The sequence below is a fragment of the Trichoplax adhaerens genome, genomic scaffold (genome assembly GCF_000150275.1).
Source record: "Trichoplax adhaerens TRIADscaffold_4 genomic scaffold, whole genome shotgun sequence".
Taxonomy (NCBI): Eukaryota; Metazoa; Placozoa; class Uniplacotomia; order Trichoplacea; family Trichoplacidae; genus Trichoplax; species Trichoplax adhaerens.
Genome location: NW_002060946.1, coordinates 4,599,747 through 4,613,597, shown reverse-complemented (window position 1 = coordinate 4,613,597; position 13,851 = coordinate 4,599,747). Strand labels below are relative to the sequence as shown.

Here is a 13,851-nt window from a genome sequence, read left to right as displayed (position 1 = left end):
TATTCTTGGAATTCATTTTTCCAATACTTTCATCTAATTTCCTTGCCTTTACCCCTTCCCGGATGTCAGGTAGTACAACTATTCAAGTGCTCCATTAAAGAAAGGAGACTAGCAGGTGAAACTAGTTTGAATTACCGTTGTGGTAAGATTTATAGTCGACCATAACCAGCGTGGTCTCTATCAAGACATTCTTTACCAATCAAGTTGCCTTGTTATCTCTTATCTCAAGGTAATCATTTCTCAGTAGGATAATTAGAAAAAATGATCGATTTTTAATATGCCATGTTTAATTTGATGTCATTCCGCACGATCGGTTAAGCTTTCCTTTTTTATAACTTCTTCATGTGAAATATGGCTGTCATAATCATAAAGTTAAGGTTACTAGTTGTGTCATGAGGATTACAGTAATTGATTATATTCAATAGATGGATAAGATACTCTTTCCAGTCTTGACAGAAGTTATCAAGAACGAATAGATCAACTTCTATTTGTATTAGCTTTTGTATTAATTTCGTACTCTAGATATTCTATATAGGATAGAGCAGTGCCGGTAACGTACATTCGACTAATAAAAAACGACCAATTTATGTGACCTTCAAGATGTATTATCGTATAGAATGTTAAAAAAATCGACAAAACAGCCTTTCTCTCCAATCTCCAATTCTATATAATTGCCATAGGGTCAATATGGCACGGTTAGCTTTTAACCCATCTATGATTTAGCTTAGATAGGGCAGTAATTAAAGCAACATACGTGTCTAAGCATTTATTGATGAAAATGAGAAAGCAGGTTTTTGTTTGACCTTCAAAAGACAGACTGAATTATTGTGTTGCTAATCAGTCTAGTCAGTAAGATCATACGTCTATCGTTCATTAGCATGATGAAAAAAAGATCTTTCAGAATTTAAGTGCTAATACTAAGCCAGATTGGATCCTCTTTATCAAAATAGGCTTATTCTAATTTAACTTTAAATCCTATGGATTAAGTAATCCATTATACAATTCATACCCACTCCTTCCTATTTATGACTTCAATACTAGCTAGCTTATTTATTATAGTCATAATTGAGCAGTGAATACTTGATCTGTTCTCTATCGTCATATACTGTATCATGGAGAAAACAACCAGATCTGTATTGAACGATGATTAATCTTTTCCTTATAGACTACCAGATATCTCACCATATCCATAAGAAATAAATTGTCGATTAGTGAAATCTGTTCTATCGGTTAAATATGATTAGATAAGAGATCAACTTATTGTACAGTATTATGATGATGACAATAGGAAACACCCTTCTAGCTAAATTGAATAAGATAATCAAACTTTATCGGTAATTTACCAATATCTAACTACTTTTATCTAAATATCAATCATTGAAAATTATAAATTGATCAATTTTTCAACATGTTATTTATTGTTATTGAAAGTCGAGTTCAATATAATCGACGATCATAATATTATTTAACAGTCAACATTATGATAACGAGAGTAATGAAACTCTCATAACTCTAGTCAACATAGAATGGCGGATAAATCATCGCCGCTGATTGCTTTTATTTCATAGAAGTAAAAGAATTTACAATGATGGATAGCGATCTTGATGAGAGTTATCTAATCTGCTATTTTGCGTTGTATTTGAAATGATTATTGCTTTAAGAATTTCAGTTTTCCAAGGTAATTCACTATTTGTTTTGAATAAGTTACGTCATTATGAGTAATAGAAGGCTAATTGCTAATCAAACGATAAGGAATAGCCATGTTGATGATGAACGCGATCCGATTGCCTTTCTATGTTTTAATTAAAATAGTCAAAGCCTTTACAGTTCAGACTTTTAAAGTAACTCCTGGCTCTATTTTCTTAACACTATTAGTCGTTAGCCTATACGCGTATAACATATCGGAATCAATTATCACTACTTAAAAGTGCCTATCTTTCTTGACGTTTTGATGACTTCAATTTATGCTGGCAAACTATCTTTCAGCTCACAATTAATATCCAACCTGATTTTTAAGGCATTAAGTTAATAGCATGATTATTCATGACTCGTCATATTTTAAAAAAGTAAATCTTTCGTACCATATTTAAAGGAACTTATAATTTTACTAAGCCGTAGTGATCTGCAATTAAAGTTGAGTTCTCTCCTGACATAATATTCATACAGAAGAAAGAGATTATTGTATACTCCATGGAGTATTAAAATTGATAGCCAAAACAAGGGTATAGTCACCTAACTTCGACATTATGTCCTGAAGGCTAGATAGAGCAAAAGATCGTCTCAGTAAATCAGTCGATAATTTCATTTATTTTATCACTTGGAAATCTAAGTAATTTAATATAACAGATGGGTTGTAGATTAATCATTAGTTATTGATTTAAACATTAACTAATATAAGCCAGTATAGAAGCTAAATAGAAATTCTTATAATCATTTAAAATCGACGATAGGAAATTAGTTTATTTTACTATAACTGTAATACAGTATATTGTACTGTAGCAAAGAGTAATATTGAGATATAATCTGCTGATCTTTTTTCTTCACGAATAAATACATAAGATATGAATCCATCAGCACTTTTCTTGCTTGAGCATAACTCTATCGACGAAAATAGAGCCGCGCCCCCTTTTCGCCTTAACAGCGATATAACAGATTGCAAAGTATGGCGATTTGATCACCGTAATAAAATAGTTTATCGCTTTTCATGTATTCTAACTAAATAATAAAAAAATAATCATCAGATGATAAATTTAATGTCTTAATAAGATTACGGCGGCAAATCTTTAGCTCTAGTTAAGTTTATTACGAATTGAGCAATATTTCAACATAATTTACGGTTACTGAAACATAATCATCTTTTCATCTTTTCATATGATGGAATGGAAAAAGAAGGATTAGTAGTTTTTCGTCAGATAAAATTATACTTTTATAATGGCAGAAAAAGAGGACAGTGATATCACGAAATGCCATGACGGCTATCCAATCCATTCCTTCAGAACTTTATGAACTCGAAAAAGTTCCGAAATGTAGTATTAATATCAATCGAAGTATCACTAAAAACTTTGACGGCTATCCAATCTGTTCTTTAAGAAGTTTGTGCACTGCAAAGAGTTACGATATATAGAATAAGTATCAACCGCAGCGACAATAGGGGTCATTTATTCTGCAGTGATTGATTTCATTTAATTCTAATGATTGTATCGGTGATTATTATTTTTAGGGTGATTAATATACTGTACGCTGTACAGTATATTTAAATCATAGATGAGCGATTATTAATGGTAATCACAGTTAAATTTTGATTTTATAAATGATAAAATAATATTCCTGACTTCCAAAAGAAATCTGGCGATAGTAGGCTTGACTCAGACATAAAATCCTAAATACGAACTTAATAGCGCTTTTGATTTTACCCGATCAGATAATAATAAATTAAGCCTTCAAAGATTGCTGTTGAAGTTCAATTCTGATTTTGTAAATGGCTCACTAAAATATCTGATTACGAGTGACAAACAGTGGAAATTAAATTGTACCTTTTATAAATAGTCTATTCAACTAATAATCTTGCACTTTCATCTACATTAAATAGGGCTCACTTTGGTTTCTATTTATTTATTAAAAGAATAGCATATCTTTGCAAGCCATGGGTTCTCATCACTTGATCACTTATTTATTGCTAGTAATCTGCTACTTGATGATATTAACGCATTCAAGCTATGGAATTACAGTTCGTGTACCCGAAGATGCCAATGTCGGCTACAGTATTTATACTATGCCATTGCCATCTAATGGCGAATTATATAGCATATACCAAGAACCATCCGCTGTTGAAGCACTTAAATTATTTGAATTATCAGCAGCAGGTCAATTAAGGGTTAAGAAAAATTTAAATCGACAACAACAATTTAATCAACGCCAATTTAACCTTGTTGTCTTATTGCGTCGTATTAGCCAAACAAGCGGCGGTACTGCAACACCGTTAACGATCGTAATCACTGATAGCAATGATCATAAACCAGTATTCTCGCAAAATCAATATGAAGGTTATATTACAGAAAATCAACCCATATCGACCATGGTGAAAGGTTTGATTAACGCTTATGCAACCGACAACGATACCAGTATCGATAATTATAAAATCATCCAAGGCGATGATCAGAATCATTTTGCTGCAAGAGTTAATCGCATCCATGGGATTGCATTCTTAACACTAACGACACGGGCAGTATTAAACCGTGAAGAGCAATCTACTTATCAATTAACCATTCGTGCTCAGGATACTGGTAAACCACCACGTTCTGCTACAGCTATCGTCCATCTTGTCGTTCTGGACATTAACGATATGAGACCAACGTTTACATCGCAAAATTATACCTTTCACGTTGATGAAAATATACCCGTTATGTCATCGATTGGCAGTGTAACAGCTTATGATAACGATGATGATTATAATGGGCAAATCTATTACTATCCAGAACTGCCATTAAATGATTTCATGCTTGATTATCGCACTGGAGCAATTACTTTATTAACACCATTAAATTATCAACGTCGTCGACGCTATCAATTTAGAATTAATGCAGTCGATCGTGGCCAACCATCCTTTAAAGCGATACCAACTCAAGTTATAATCCATATTAATGATGTGACTAATTATCCATCGACCTTAACAAGTAGTGGAAATAACACCATCGATGAATCCAAACCTCCACAATTTACTCAATCTACTTATTATTCTAATCTTGATGTCGATTTACCTCCTCATTCTGTTATTTTAGTAGCGCGTGCGTTCGACTCTTATGCTGGATCCAGTAATGATCGATTAATCTACAGCATGATTGCCGCTGGTAGCCAATCGAATATATGGACAATCGATCGCAATACAGGTGCCATTCGATTAGTTGGTGAATTGCAAGTTCGCCGTTATACCTTTCAAGTCCAAGCTCGAGATAGACTTCTACCACGACGCGCTAGTATTGCTGATGTCAATATCCAAGTCTATCATCAAAATTTAAATAAAAATCAACCACAATTTACTCAGCCTATTTATTCAGCGGTCATTAAAGAAGATACAGCACTCGATACATCAGTGTTAAAAGTGACTGCACGAGATCAAGACAATAATGAAGATGGACAAATTACCTATTCCATTCTATCAGCTACTCCCTATTTTGGCTATTTTACCATTGAATCGAATACAGGAATTGTGAGGACAACACGCATATTAGATTATGAATTTACTACTCAATATTGGCTAACTATACAAGCTCGAGATGGTGGTACACCAAGTCGTTCAACAATATGTCGTACAATTGTTCAAATTGTTGATGTCGACGATAATACACCACAATTTGAACAAGTTGTTTATAATACATCCTTGCCAGAATCGTTACCTCCTAATTCATTTGTCACTGTTGTTCGTGCTATTGATATTGATAGTCCATCTAATGCTATCGTAACTTATAGCCTTGATCCAAGTACAATAACAAATCCACCTACCTTCAGTATCTCAGCCAATGATGGTATAGTTCGAACCTTACGTCCATTAGATCGTGAATTACGATCTTATTATGAATTAAGAGTGATTACATCAGCTCAAACATCGACATTATTAACTATTCGTGTTGTCGATATTAACGATAACATGCCAGAATTTACAAGCTCTAATTATTTCATAGAGGTACCGGAAAATATGGGCTATAATCCTAACTTACTTTGCATTCATGCTGTTGATCATGATGAAGGTGACAATGCACGCATTATCTATTCCATTACTGGTGGCAATAGCGATGGGTTATTTAGTATTCATTCACAAACAGGTTTATTATCCGCTCAAAATTTAAATTATGAACAACGTTCAAGTTACTTACTCATCGTACGCGCTGTTGATCATGGTACACCTCGTCGATCAACGAGTGTCCAAGTGGATATTCAAGTTACGGATAAAAGTGATCCACCTTATTTTGATCAAAGTTATTATCAAGCTAATTTACCTGATGATGCTGGCATTAGCCAAGTTGTTATTACCATACCAGCTAGATCAGAACAATCATCAGTATTGCGTTATTCTCTTGTTGATCCTGATCCATCAACTGATGCAACACTTCAAATTGATCCATCAACAGCTCAAATTAGTGTTAAAAATAACGATCAACTGGATTATCGTCGGCGTCAATTATATGAATTTCGCATACGTGCATTAGATATTGCAACTGCTTTATCCGCAACCGTTCCTGTTATTGTACGCATTGAAGATGCCAATAATCACTATCCAATATTTAGCCAATCACCTTATTGGATTACATTGAATGCTCGTTCATCGCCACAGCAAACGCCACTTTATACAGTGATGCAATTGCGAGCTACGGATGAAGACCAAGGTAGCCATGGACAAATTACGTATTCCTTTCCTGATCCATCTAAACCACCTTATCCAGGATTTCAAGTTAATGCAACAACTGGAGAAGTGACAAGCCGATATGGCTTAAATCATTCTAAAACACCGTTATCTTTCTCTGTATTGGCTCGCGATCATGGCTCAACACCGAAGACATCCAGTGTTACCATTTTTCTAACTATTATACCACTATCACAAAAATTAATTCGATTTAATCGTACGTTATATCAAATTGCTGTTGGTGAAGATATGGTACCTAAAAATAATTTCTTTAACGATATTCAAGCGCTTAATCCAAGTGGAAATTCCAATGGTATAACTTATAGTATTGTTGGTGGTAATTTTGGCAACACATTTCGAATTAATACACAAACAGCTAGCCTATCATTAGTTAAAGAATTAGATTTCGAGAAACATCATCAATATAATTTAGTTATCCGTGCTAAATATTTACCTGATCCATCTCAAACAAGTTATATTATGACAGCCAATGTTAACTTTCGCGTTGATGTATTAGATCGTAATGATGCTGTACCTCAATTTATTGGGCAAATTCCACATGAAGTTCGTATTGAACAAAATTGGCCTAGTGGAACCTTTGTATCTCAAGTCCAAGCTTATGATCGTGATATGGGTACCAATGGTATTATACGTTATTCATCGCGTGATCATTTAGACAAATTCCATGTTAATGCAACAACGGGCATTATAACTACAGCCAAAATCCTAAGTGGTATTAATGTGCCAGCTGATGGTTATTTCTTGAATGTTATTGCATCCGATTCAGGTGTGCCACCGAGATCGACTGTTATCCTGGTTAAAATACAAATTAATACCGAGACTACATTAAGCTTTTCAAGACCTAGTTACACTGCTACAATATCTGAGAATTCACCTATCGGTTATTTAATTAAAGAATTTGATGTTATTAGCAAGCAGAAAACACCTCAATTTTCATTCTTGCCATCTGCATACCAGTCTTATTTCTGTATCGATCAAAGAATGAGAGTGACATTGCAACGTCGACTTGATTTAGAGCAAATAGCACAAGATCAATTAGTTATTACCATGCAAGGTCGTCTTGGCTATACAACAGCTCGTGCTAGTGTAATGGTTACATTACGTGATGTTAATGATCATCCGCCTGAATTTTCTCAGACAAGTTATTATACAAAAATTGGTGAAGATGCGCCTGTTGGTACCACATTAATTCAAATGAATGCTACTGATCCTGACCATGGCAATAATGGCCAAATTACCTATAGTATCGATAGCTTTGGTAGTCCACAATCGAATAGTTATTTTGCAATTGATCCCAAAACAGCCGTTATACGGACACGACGTAGCTTAGATTATGAGCAACAACGCCATCATAGTATAACAATTCGAGCTGTCGATGGTGGTACACCAAGTCGGCAATCGCTAGCACGCGTTCAAGTTGCCGTCGATGATCGCAATGATAATAAGCCCCAATTTGTTGCTGATACACCCAAATTTCGCTTTATTTTTGTCACTGTTCCTGTAGGTAAAGTGATTGCTCGTTTAACTGCTACTGATCCTGATGATGGTGCTAATGGTCGTGTTACTTACAGCTTAGTTGAAGACGCAAGCAAAGAAGGTCGTTTCGATGTTGATTCGATTACAGGCGATGTTAAAGTAGTTAAACCATTAAATCGTATCGATTTCCAATATGGATTAACTATTCGAGCAACAGATGGCGGGACTACACCCAAATATGATGAAGTAACATTATTTATTGGTATTAATTTTCCACCTGTAACACCACCTTATTTTGTCCAGGCTAATTTTTTGGGTTATGTACGTGAGAATATGCTAGCAAATACAGAAGTAGTCCAAACCCGTGCATTAAGCAATGATCGTATACGCTATCAAATTGTATCTGGTGATACTTCCGATGCTTTTGCAATTAATAGTGGTAATGGCTGGATTACAACACGGAAACCGCTAGATTATGAAAAGGAGAATACATTTGATTTAATTGTACGTGCTACAGATATTAGTGGACGTGATTCTGATATTAAAGTCACGATATCCGTTACCGATGAAAATGAATATACACCTTTATTTAACCATCTCCAATATGGCGAATTACCAAGTGAAGTCGATATTGGTATTCCTATCGGTAGTACAATTATGCAATTGCAAGCTATTGATTATGATAATTCCTCGGAAAATACTATTAATTATCAGATTGATACCAATTCAGCTAAAGAACATTTTGCAATTAATAGCAGAACAGGTGTTATTACCAACTTAAAATTAATGCGTGGTGTTCTTAGTCCCTATCGTTTTCAAGTATCAGCGATCGACAATGGTAAACCATCGAAACGAAGTCAAGCAACAGCTTGTGTCATTATTATTAATTTACCACCATCTAATCAAGCACAGCAAGTTGCTGTACGAGAAAATTCACCTATTGATACAACTGTGACTAAATTAACGACAACATTAACCAATCCTTATTTTATAATTGCATTCCCTAATATTACACAATTTAAAATTAATCCAAGAACGGGTCTGATCACTGTTGGTGCTACGATCGATCGTGAAGCTAATATGAAATATAAATTAATAACACAAGTATCACCGATTACATCGGGGATTGATTTTACTACACGGATAGTCGAAGTTACTGTTATCGATTTTAACGATAACAAGCCAATTTTTACCATGCCAGCACCATATGAAGCAACAGTGAATGAAAATGCTGTTGTAGGCACATCTGTTTATCGTTTACGTGCATCAGATGCCGATGAAGGAAGTAATAGCCTAGTCGAGTACCAATTAGATCCATCATCATCGGGCCCATTTAGTGTTAATCCAGTAACAGGTGTGATTACAACTACAGGTGCAAAATTGCAATTAGGCCAACGAATTCAATTAGTTGTTCGAGCTGTGGATAAAGGCAATCCACCACAAACGAGCGATGATGCGGTTATATTAGTGCGTGTTGAAAATCGTCCACCACAATTTACACAATCTCGTTATCGAGCTACGGTTGCTGAAAGCCAACTGCGTAATTTACCAATCTTAACTGTTCGTGCTATTAGTTTTTCAGGTCGTGGTATTATTTACTCCATTCTAAATGGGAATGTTAATTCACGCTTTACTATTAATGCAGATACTGGTTTAATTACAGCACCTTTCGGCCTAGATTATGAAAATGATCAACATGATTATACATTAACTATTCGTGCAACAGAAAGTGAAGCAAATCCTCTGTCATCGCAAGTCCAAGCGACCATTACTATTACCGATTCGAATGATTGTACACCACAATTTACAAAAACTGAATATGAACCGAGCCAAGCTATACCTGAAACCGCTTCCGTTGGTACCCAAGTTGTTCAAGTTAGTGCAACCGATTGCGATAGTGGTACCAGTGGCCAATTACGCTATTCTATCCAAAGTGAATATTTTAAAATTGACGAAGTTAGCGGTGCTGTCGAAATTAGTAAACAGCTCAATTATGAAAATAAACAAGTCTACAGTTTTATTGTCACTGTTCAAGATTTAGGAACACCATCACGCTCTAGTCAAGCTCGTGTAACTATCCCAGTTATCGATACGAATGATGAAGCACCCAAATTTTCATTAGAAAATTATCGTTTTAGCGTTGATGAAAATGCACCTGGTGGTGAAACAGTAGCCACAGTCATTGCATTCGATTTAGACAGTAAAGTCATAACTTATACTATCATTGGTGGCAATACAGAAGGCAATTTTGTCATCGATTCTGTTTCTGGTGTCATACGTTTACGTAGTAATCCTAATCCTAATTTCCGTCAGCGTAGCTATTCGTTAAGAGTAGCTGCATCAGATTCACGATTAACTGGTTATACCAATGTCATCATTGATATTAATGATATTAACGATCATAAACCAGTCTTTACTCAATGCAATACTTATGCACCGACGATAGCTGAACATCAACCTTCTGGCTCAACAGTTCTTACTGTTACAGCAAGCGATGATGATGAAGGTTCATTTGGTCTTATTTCTTATTCCTTAGTTCTTGATGCTAACCAGCCTAAACATTTCAACATCGATGCCAAAACAGGGGCTATCACAACCAATCGTGAATTTGATCGCGAAAGGCAATCGCTATATTCGATTACTGTACGTGCCACTGATGGTGGCAATAACAGCAGTTTATCTGAAGTCATGAGTGGTTTTTGCACATTTAATGTACGCGTTACAGATATTAATGATAATTCACCAAGCTTTGAATTTAAGCAATATTTCGGCTCGGTGCTATTAAATGTACCCATTAATACACGTATTATCACTTTAGTAGCATCGGATAATGATACTGGCAATAGTGGTGCTGTTACTTATTCATTGGATCAATCAGATGATGCCTTATACTTCCAAATTGATCCAACTAATGGTATCCTATCAACAGCGCGTTCATTAGATGGCAATAAGCGTGAATATCGATTTTTAGCTGTTGCAATCGATAATGGTCAACCACCATTACAAAGTGTTGCACCAGTGGTCATCCAAGTCCAAACTAATAACGCTGCTCGATTTACACAAGATCGCTATCAAGCTCAAATTGTTGAAAGTGCCAATGTTGGTACAATAGTAGCTACCGTTAATGCCTATATGGCTGGTGATGATAGCAATGCATGGATTGCAACGTATGCTCTTGAGCCAGGCAATCTACCCAAAACCAATAATCCACCTAAATTTAGTATTAATATTATTACTGGTCAAATTGGTGTTACAGATAGCTTAGATTATGAAGTTACACCCCAATTTGAATTAAAAGTAATTGGACGCTTAGATAATGGCAATCAACAAGTAACCACCTTCTCTACGGTGATTATTCAAATTATCGATGTTAATGATAATCCACCACGATTTACATTGGCCTTATATTCTCAATATGTACGCGAAAATACACCTGTTGGTACTCCGTTAGAAGGCAATCAAATTAAAGCGATCGATCGTGATGGTAATAGTAGTACATTAATTATTTATTCACTTGTTGAAGATATACCTGCATCACGAGGTAAATTTTTAATTAATGCGCGTACTGGACAAATTCGAACTGCAGTAGTTTTCGATCGTGAAAGTTCTTTACGATATTATACTGTCATCGTCAAAGCAACGGATAATGGAAAACCACCGCAATCTTCAACTTCCTCTGTTCGTGTCCAAATATTAGATGTCAATGATTCACCACCTCGATTTGCAGAGCAATATTATACGGCAACGGTAGCTGAAAATGTGGAAACTGGCTATGTTGTCACCACTGTTACTGCTACCGATGAAGATTCCAGTGAGAATACGAAATTATCCTATTTCTTTATTAAAGGAAATCATGACAGCCGCTTTGCTGTGGATAATAACGGTCGTATTACTGTTGAGAAATATTTAAATTACGAAAAAGAAACAAGTTATTCGTTAACATTGCAAGCATTCGATGGACGCTTCTATGGTACAACGATTGTTAATATTAGCGTTACGGATGTCAATGATAACCGTCCACAATTTACTAAATTTAGCTACACAGCACGAATAAAAGAGGATACACCAATAGGTACAACGTTATTCAACATTTACGCAACAGATCCCGATAAAACAGTTGGTAATCTCTTAACTTATAGCTTAAGAGGTCAAGGTATTACCGATGTCGATCCACCATTATTTATTGTCGAGCAAACTGGTGTAGTTAAAACTAATGCACGATTGGATCGTGAAACCAAAGATGTCTACGAATTTAGTTGTGTTGCTACCGATAATGGCGAACCACAATTATCTAGTTTTGCTGATTGTCGAGTTTATCTCGATGATGTTAACGATGAAAGACCTTATTTCCCTGATCAACCTTATATTGGTTATGCACTAGAAAATGCTCCTCCACCCGTTAATGTACGACCAGTTACTGCACTTGATAATGATATTGGCAATAATTCACGATTTATTTATAGCTTAGTCGATGATGCTGATGGTACTTTTACTATCGATGCTGATAATGGTATGATTAAGACACAACGCCAACTTGATCGTGAAGCAGTGGCCAATTATACAGTTATCGTAAGGGCTACAGATCGTGGCCAACCACCATTATCAGGACAAGTTAACGTATTAATCCAAGTCACCGATTCGAATGATCACTCACCCCATTTTAAAACTTCTATGTTTTCAGCCAATATATCAGAACATGCACCATTAGGATTTCCAATACTACGTTTAGAGGCAAGCGATAATGATATTGGCTCTAATGGAGCTCTACTTTATTCTATCATCTCAGGTAATACACCAGTTCAATTTGCTGTCGATGCTGAAAGTGGTTTGCTAACCGTCAGTGAGAATAAATTAGATTATGAATCCAAGCAATTTTATAATTTAACGGTTATGGTCCAAGATCGTGGTGTACCAACGTTGAAAGACACTGCTTATATTGAAATCTATATTGGCGATTTTAATGATATACCACCACGATTTACTAATCCAACCAGTCAAAATATTACCATTAGTGAAGCAGCTCGACCTGGTTTATTTGTGACTCAAGTTATTGCAAGCGATCCAGAGCAAGGTCGTAATGGGGAACTCTTCTATTCTATCGTTGCTGGCGATCCAATTCAATCCTTTGCAATCGATCCATTAACGGGTGTTATTACTGTTAGGTTGCCACTCGATCGTGAAAGTAAATTAATCCCTGATCATTACTATACCTTAACTGTCCGAGCAACAGATCGTGGACAACCACCGCTATATAGTGAAATACCAGTTTATGTCTACTTAGACGATGTTAATGATAATGGGCCAGTTTTTATACCTTTACGTTATCATGGTAAAATTATGGAAAATAGGAAAAAAACACAAAATGTGACCCAATTAAAAGCAATCGATCCTGATTCTGCTAATAATGGTGCACCATTTACCTTTACCTTGCTTGGATCGGATAATGATACACGTCATTTTACCTTAGATTCTCGCACTGGGGTCTTACAAACTATCGATCGATTATTTGATCGTGAGAAAAAGAGCCAATATCGATTAACGGTTCGAGCAACCGATAGTGGTATACCACCGATGAGTGCAGTAACACAAGTTTTAGTTACGGTTATGGATGAAAATGATAATCAACATCGTACTGGTATTGTCAATATCGATATTGTAGGCTATAATGATAAATTTAATGGTGGCAATGTTGGCTACGTCTATAGTCCTGACCCTGATGACGACCGTAATCAAAAGAATTATTCCATTATTAGTGGGAATGAAGAAAGATGGTTTTCAATCAATCGAACAAATGGCATGATTTACTGTCGACCTGGTCTACCTATGAATAAAGAATTCCGTTTGTCAGTTCGTGTTAGTGATGGTAAATTTGCTGATGTTACCTCCAGCGTAGTTATTAAATCAGAATCACGTTCAACAGATGCATTAATCAATATTGCATCGATCCAAGCTGCTGG

The 13,851-nt window shown here is 35.6% G+C and overlaps 1 protein-coding gene across 1 annotated transcript; it reads left to right on the top strand.

Moving 5' to 3' along the window:
• Window positions 1-5,014: 5,014 nt before the first annotated feature.
• On the top strand, window positions 5,015-13,327 carry TRIADDRAFT_84 (uncharacterized protein; the record flags this gene model as incomplete). Its single annotated transcript, XM_002112021.1, has 4 exons — window positions 5,015-5,894; window positions 7,473-8,210; window positions 8,811-13,076; window positions 13,200-13,327. Coding segments are annotated over 4 exons (6,012 nt in total), but the record flags the coding sequence as incomplete, so codon positions are not given.
• Window positions 13,328-13,851: the final 524 nt, after the last annotated feature.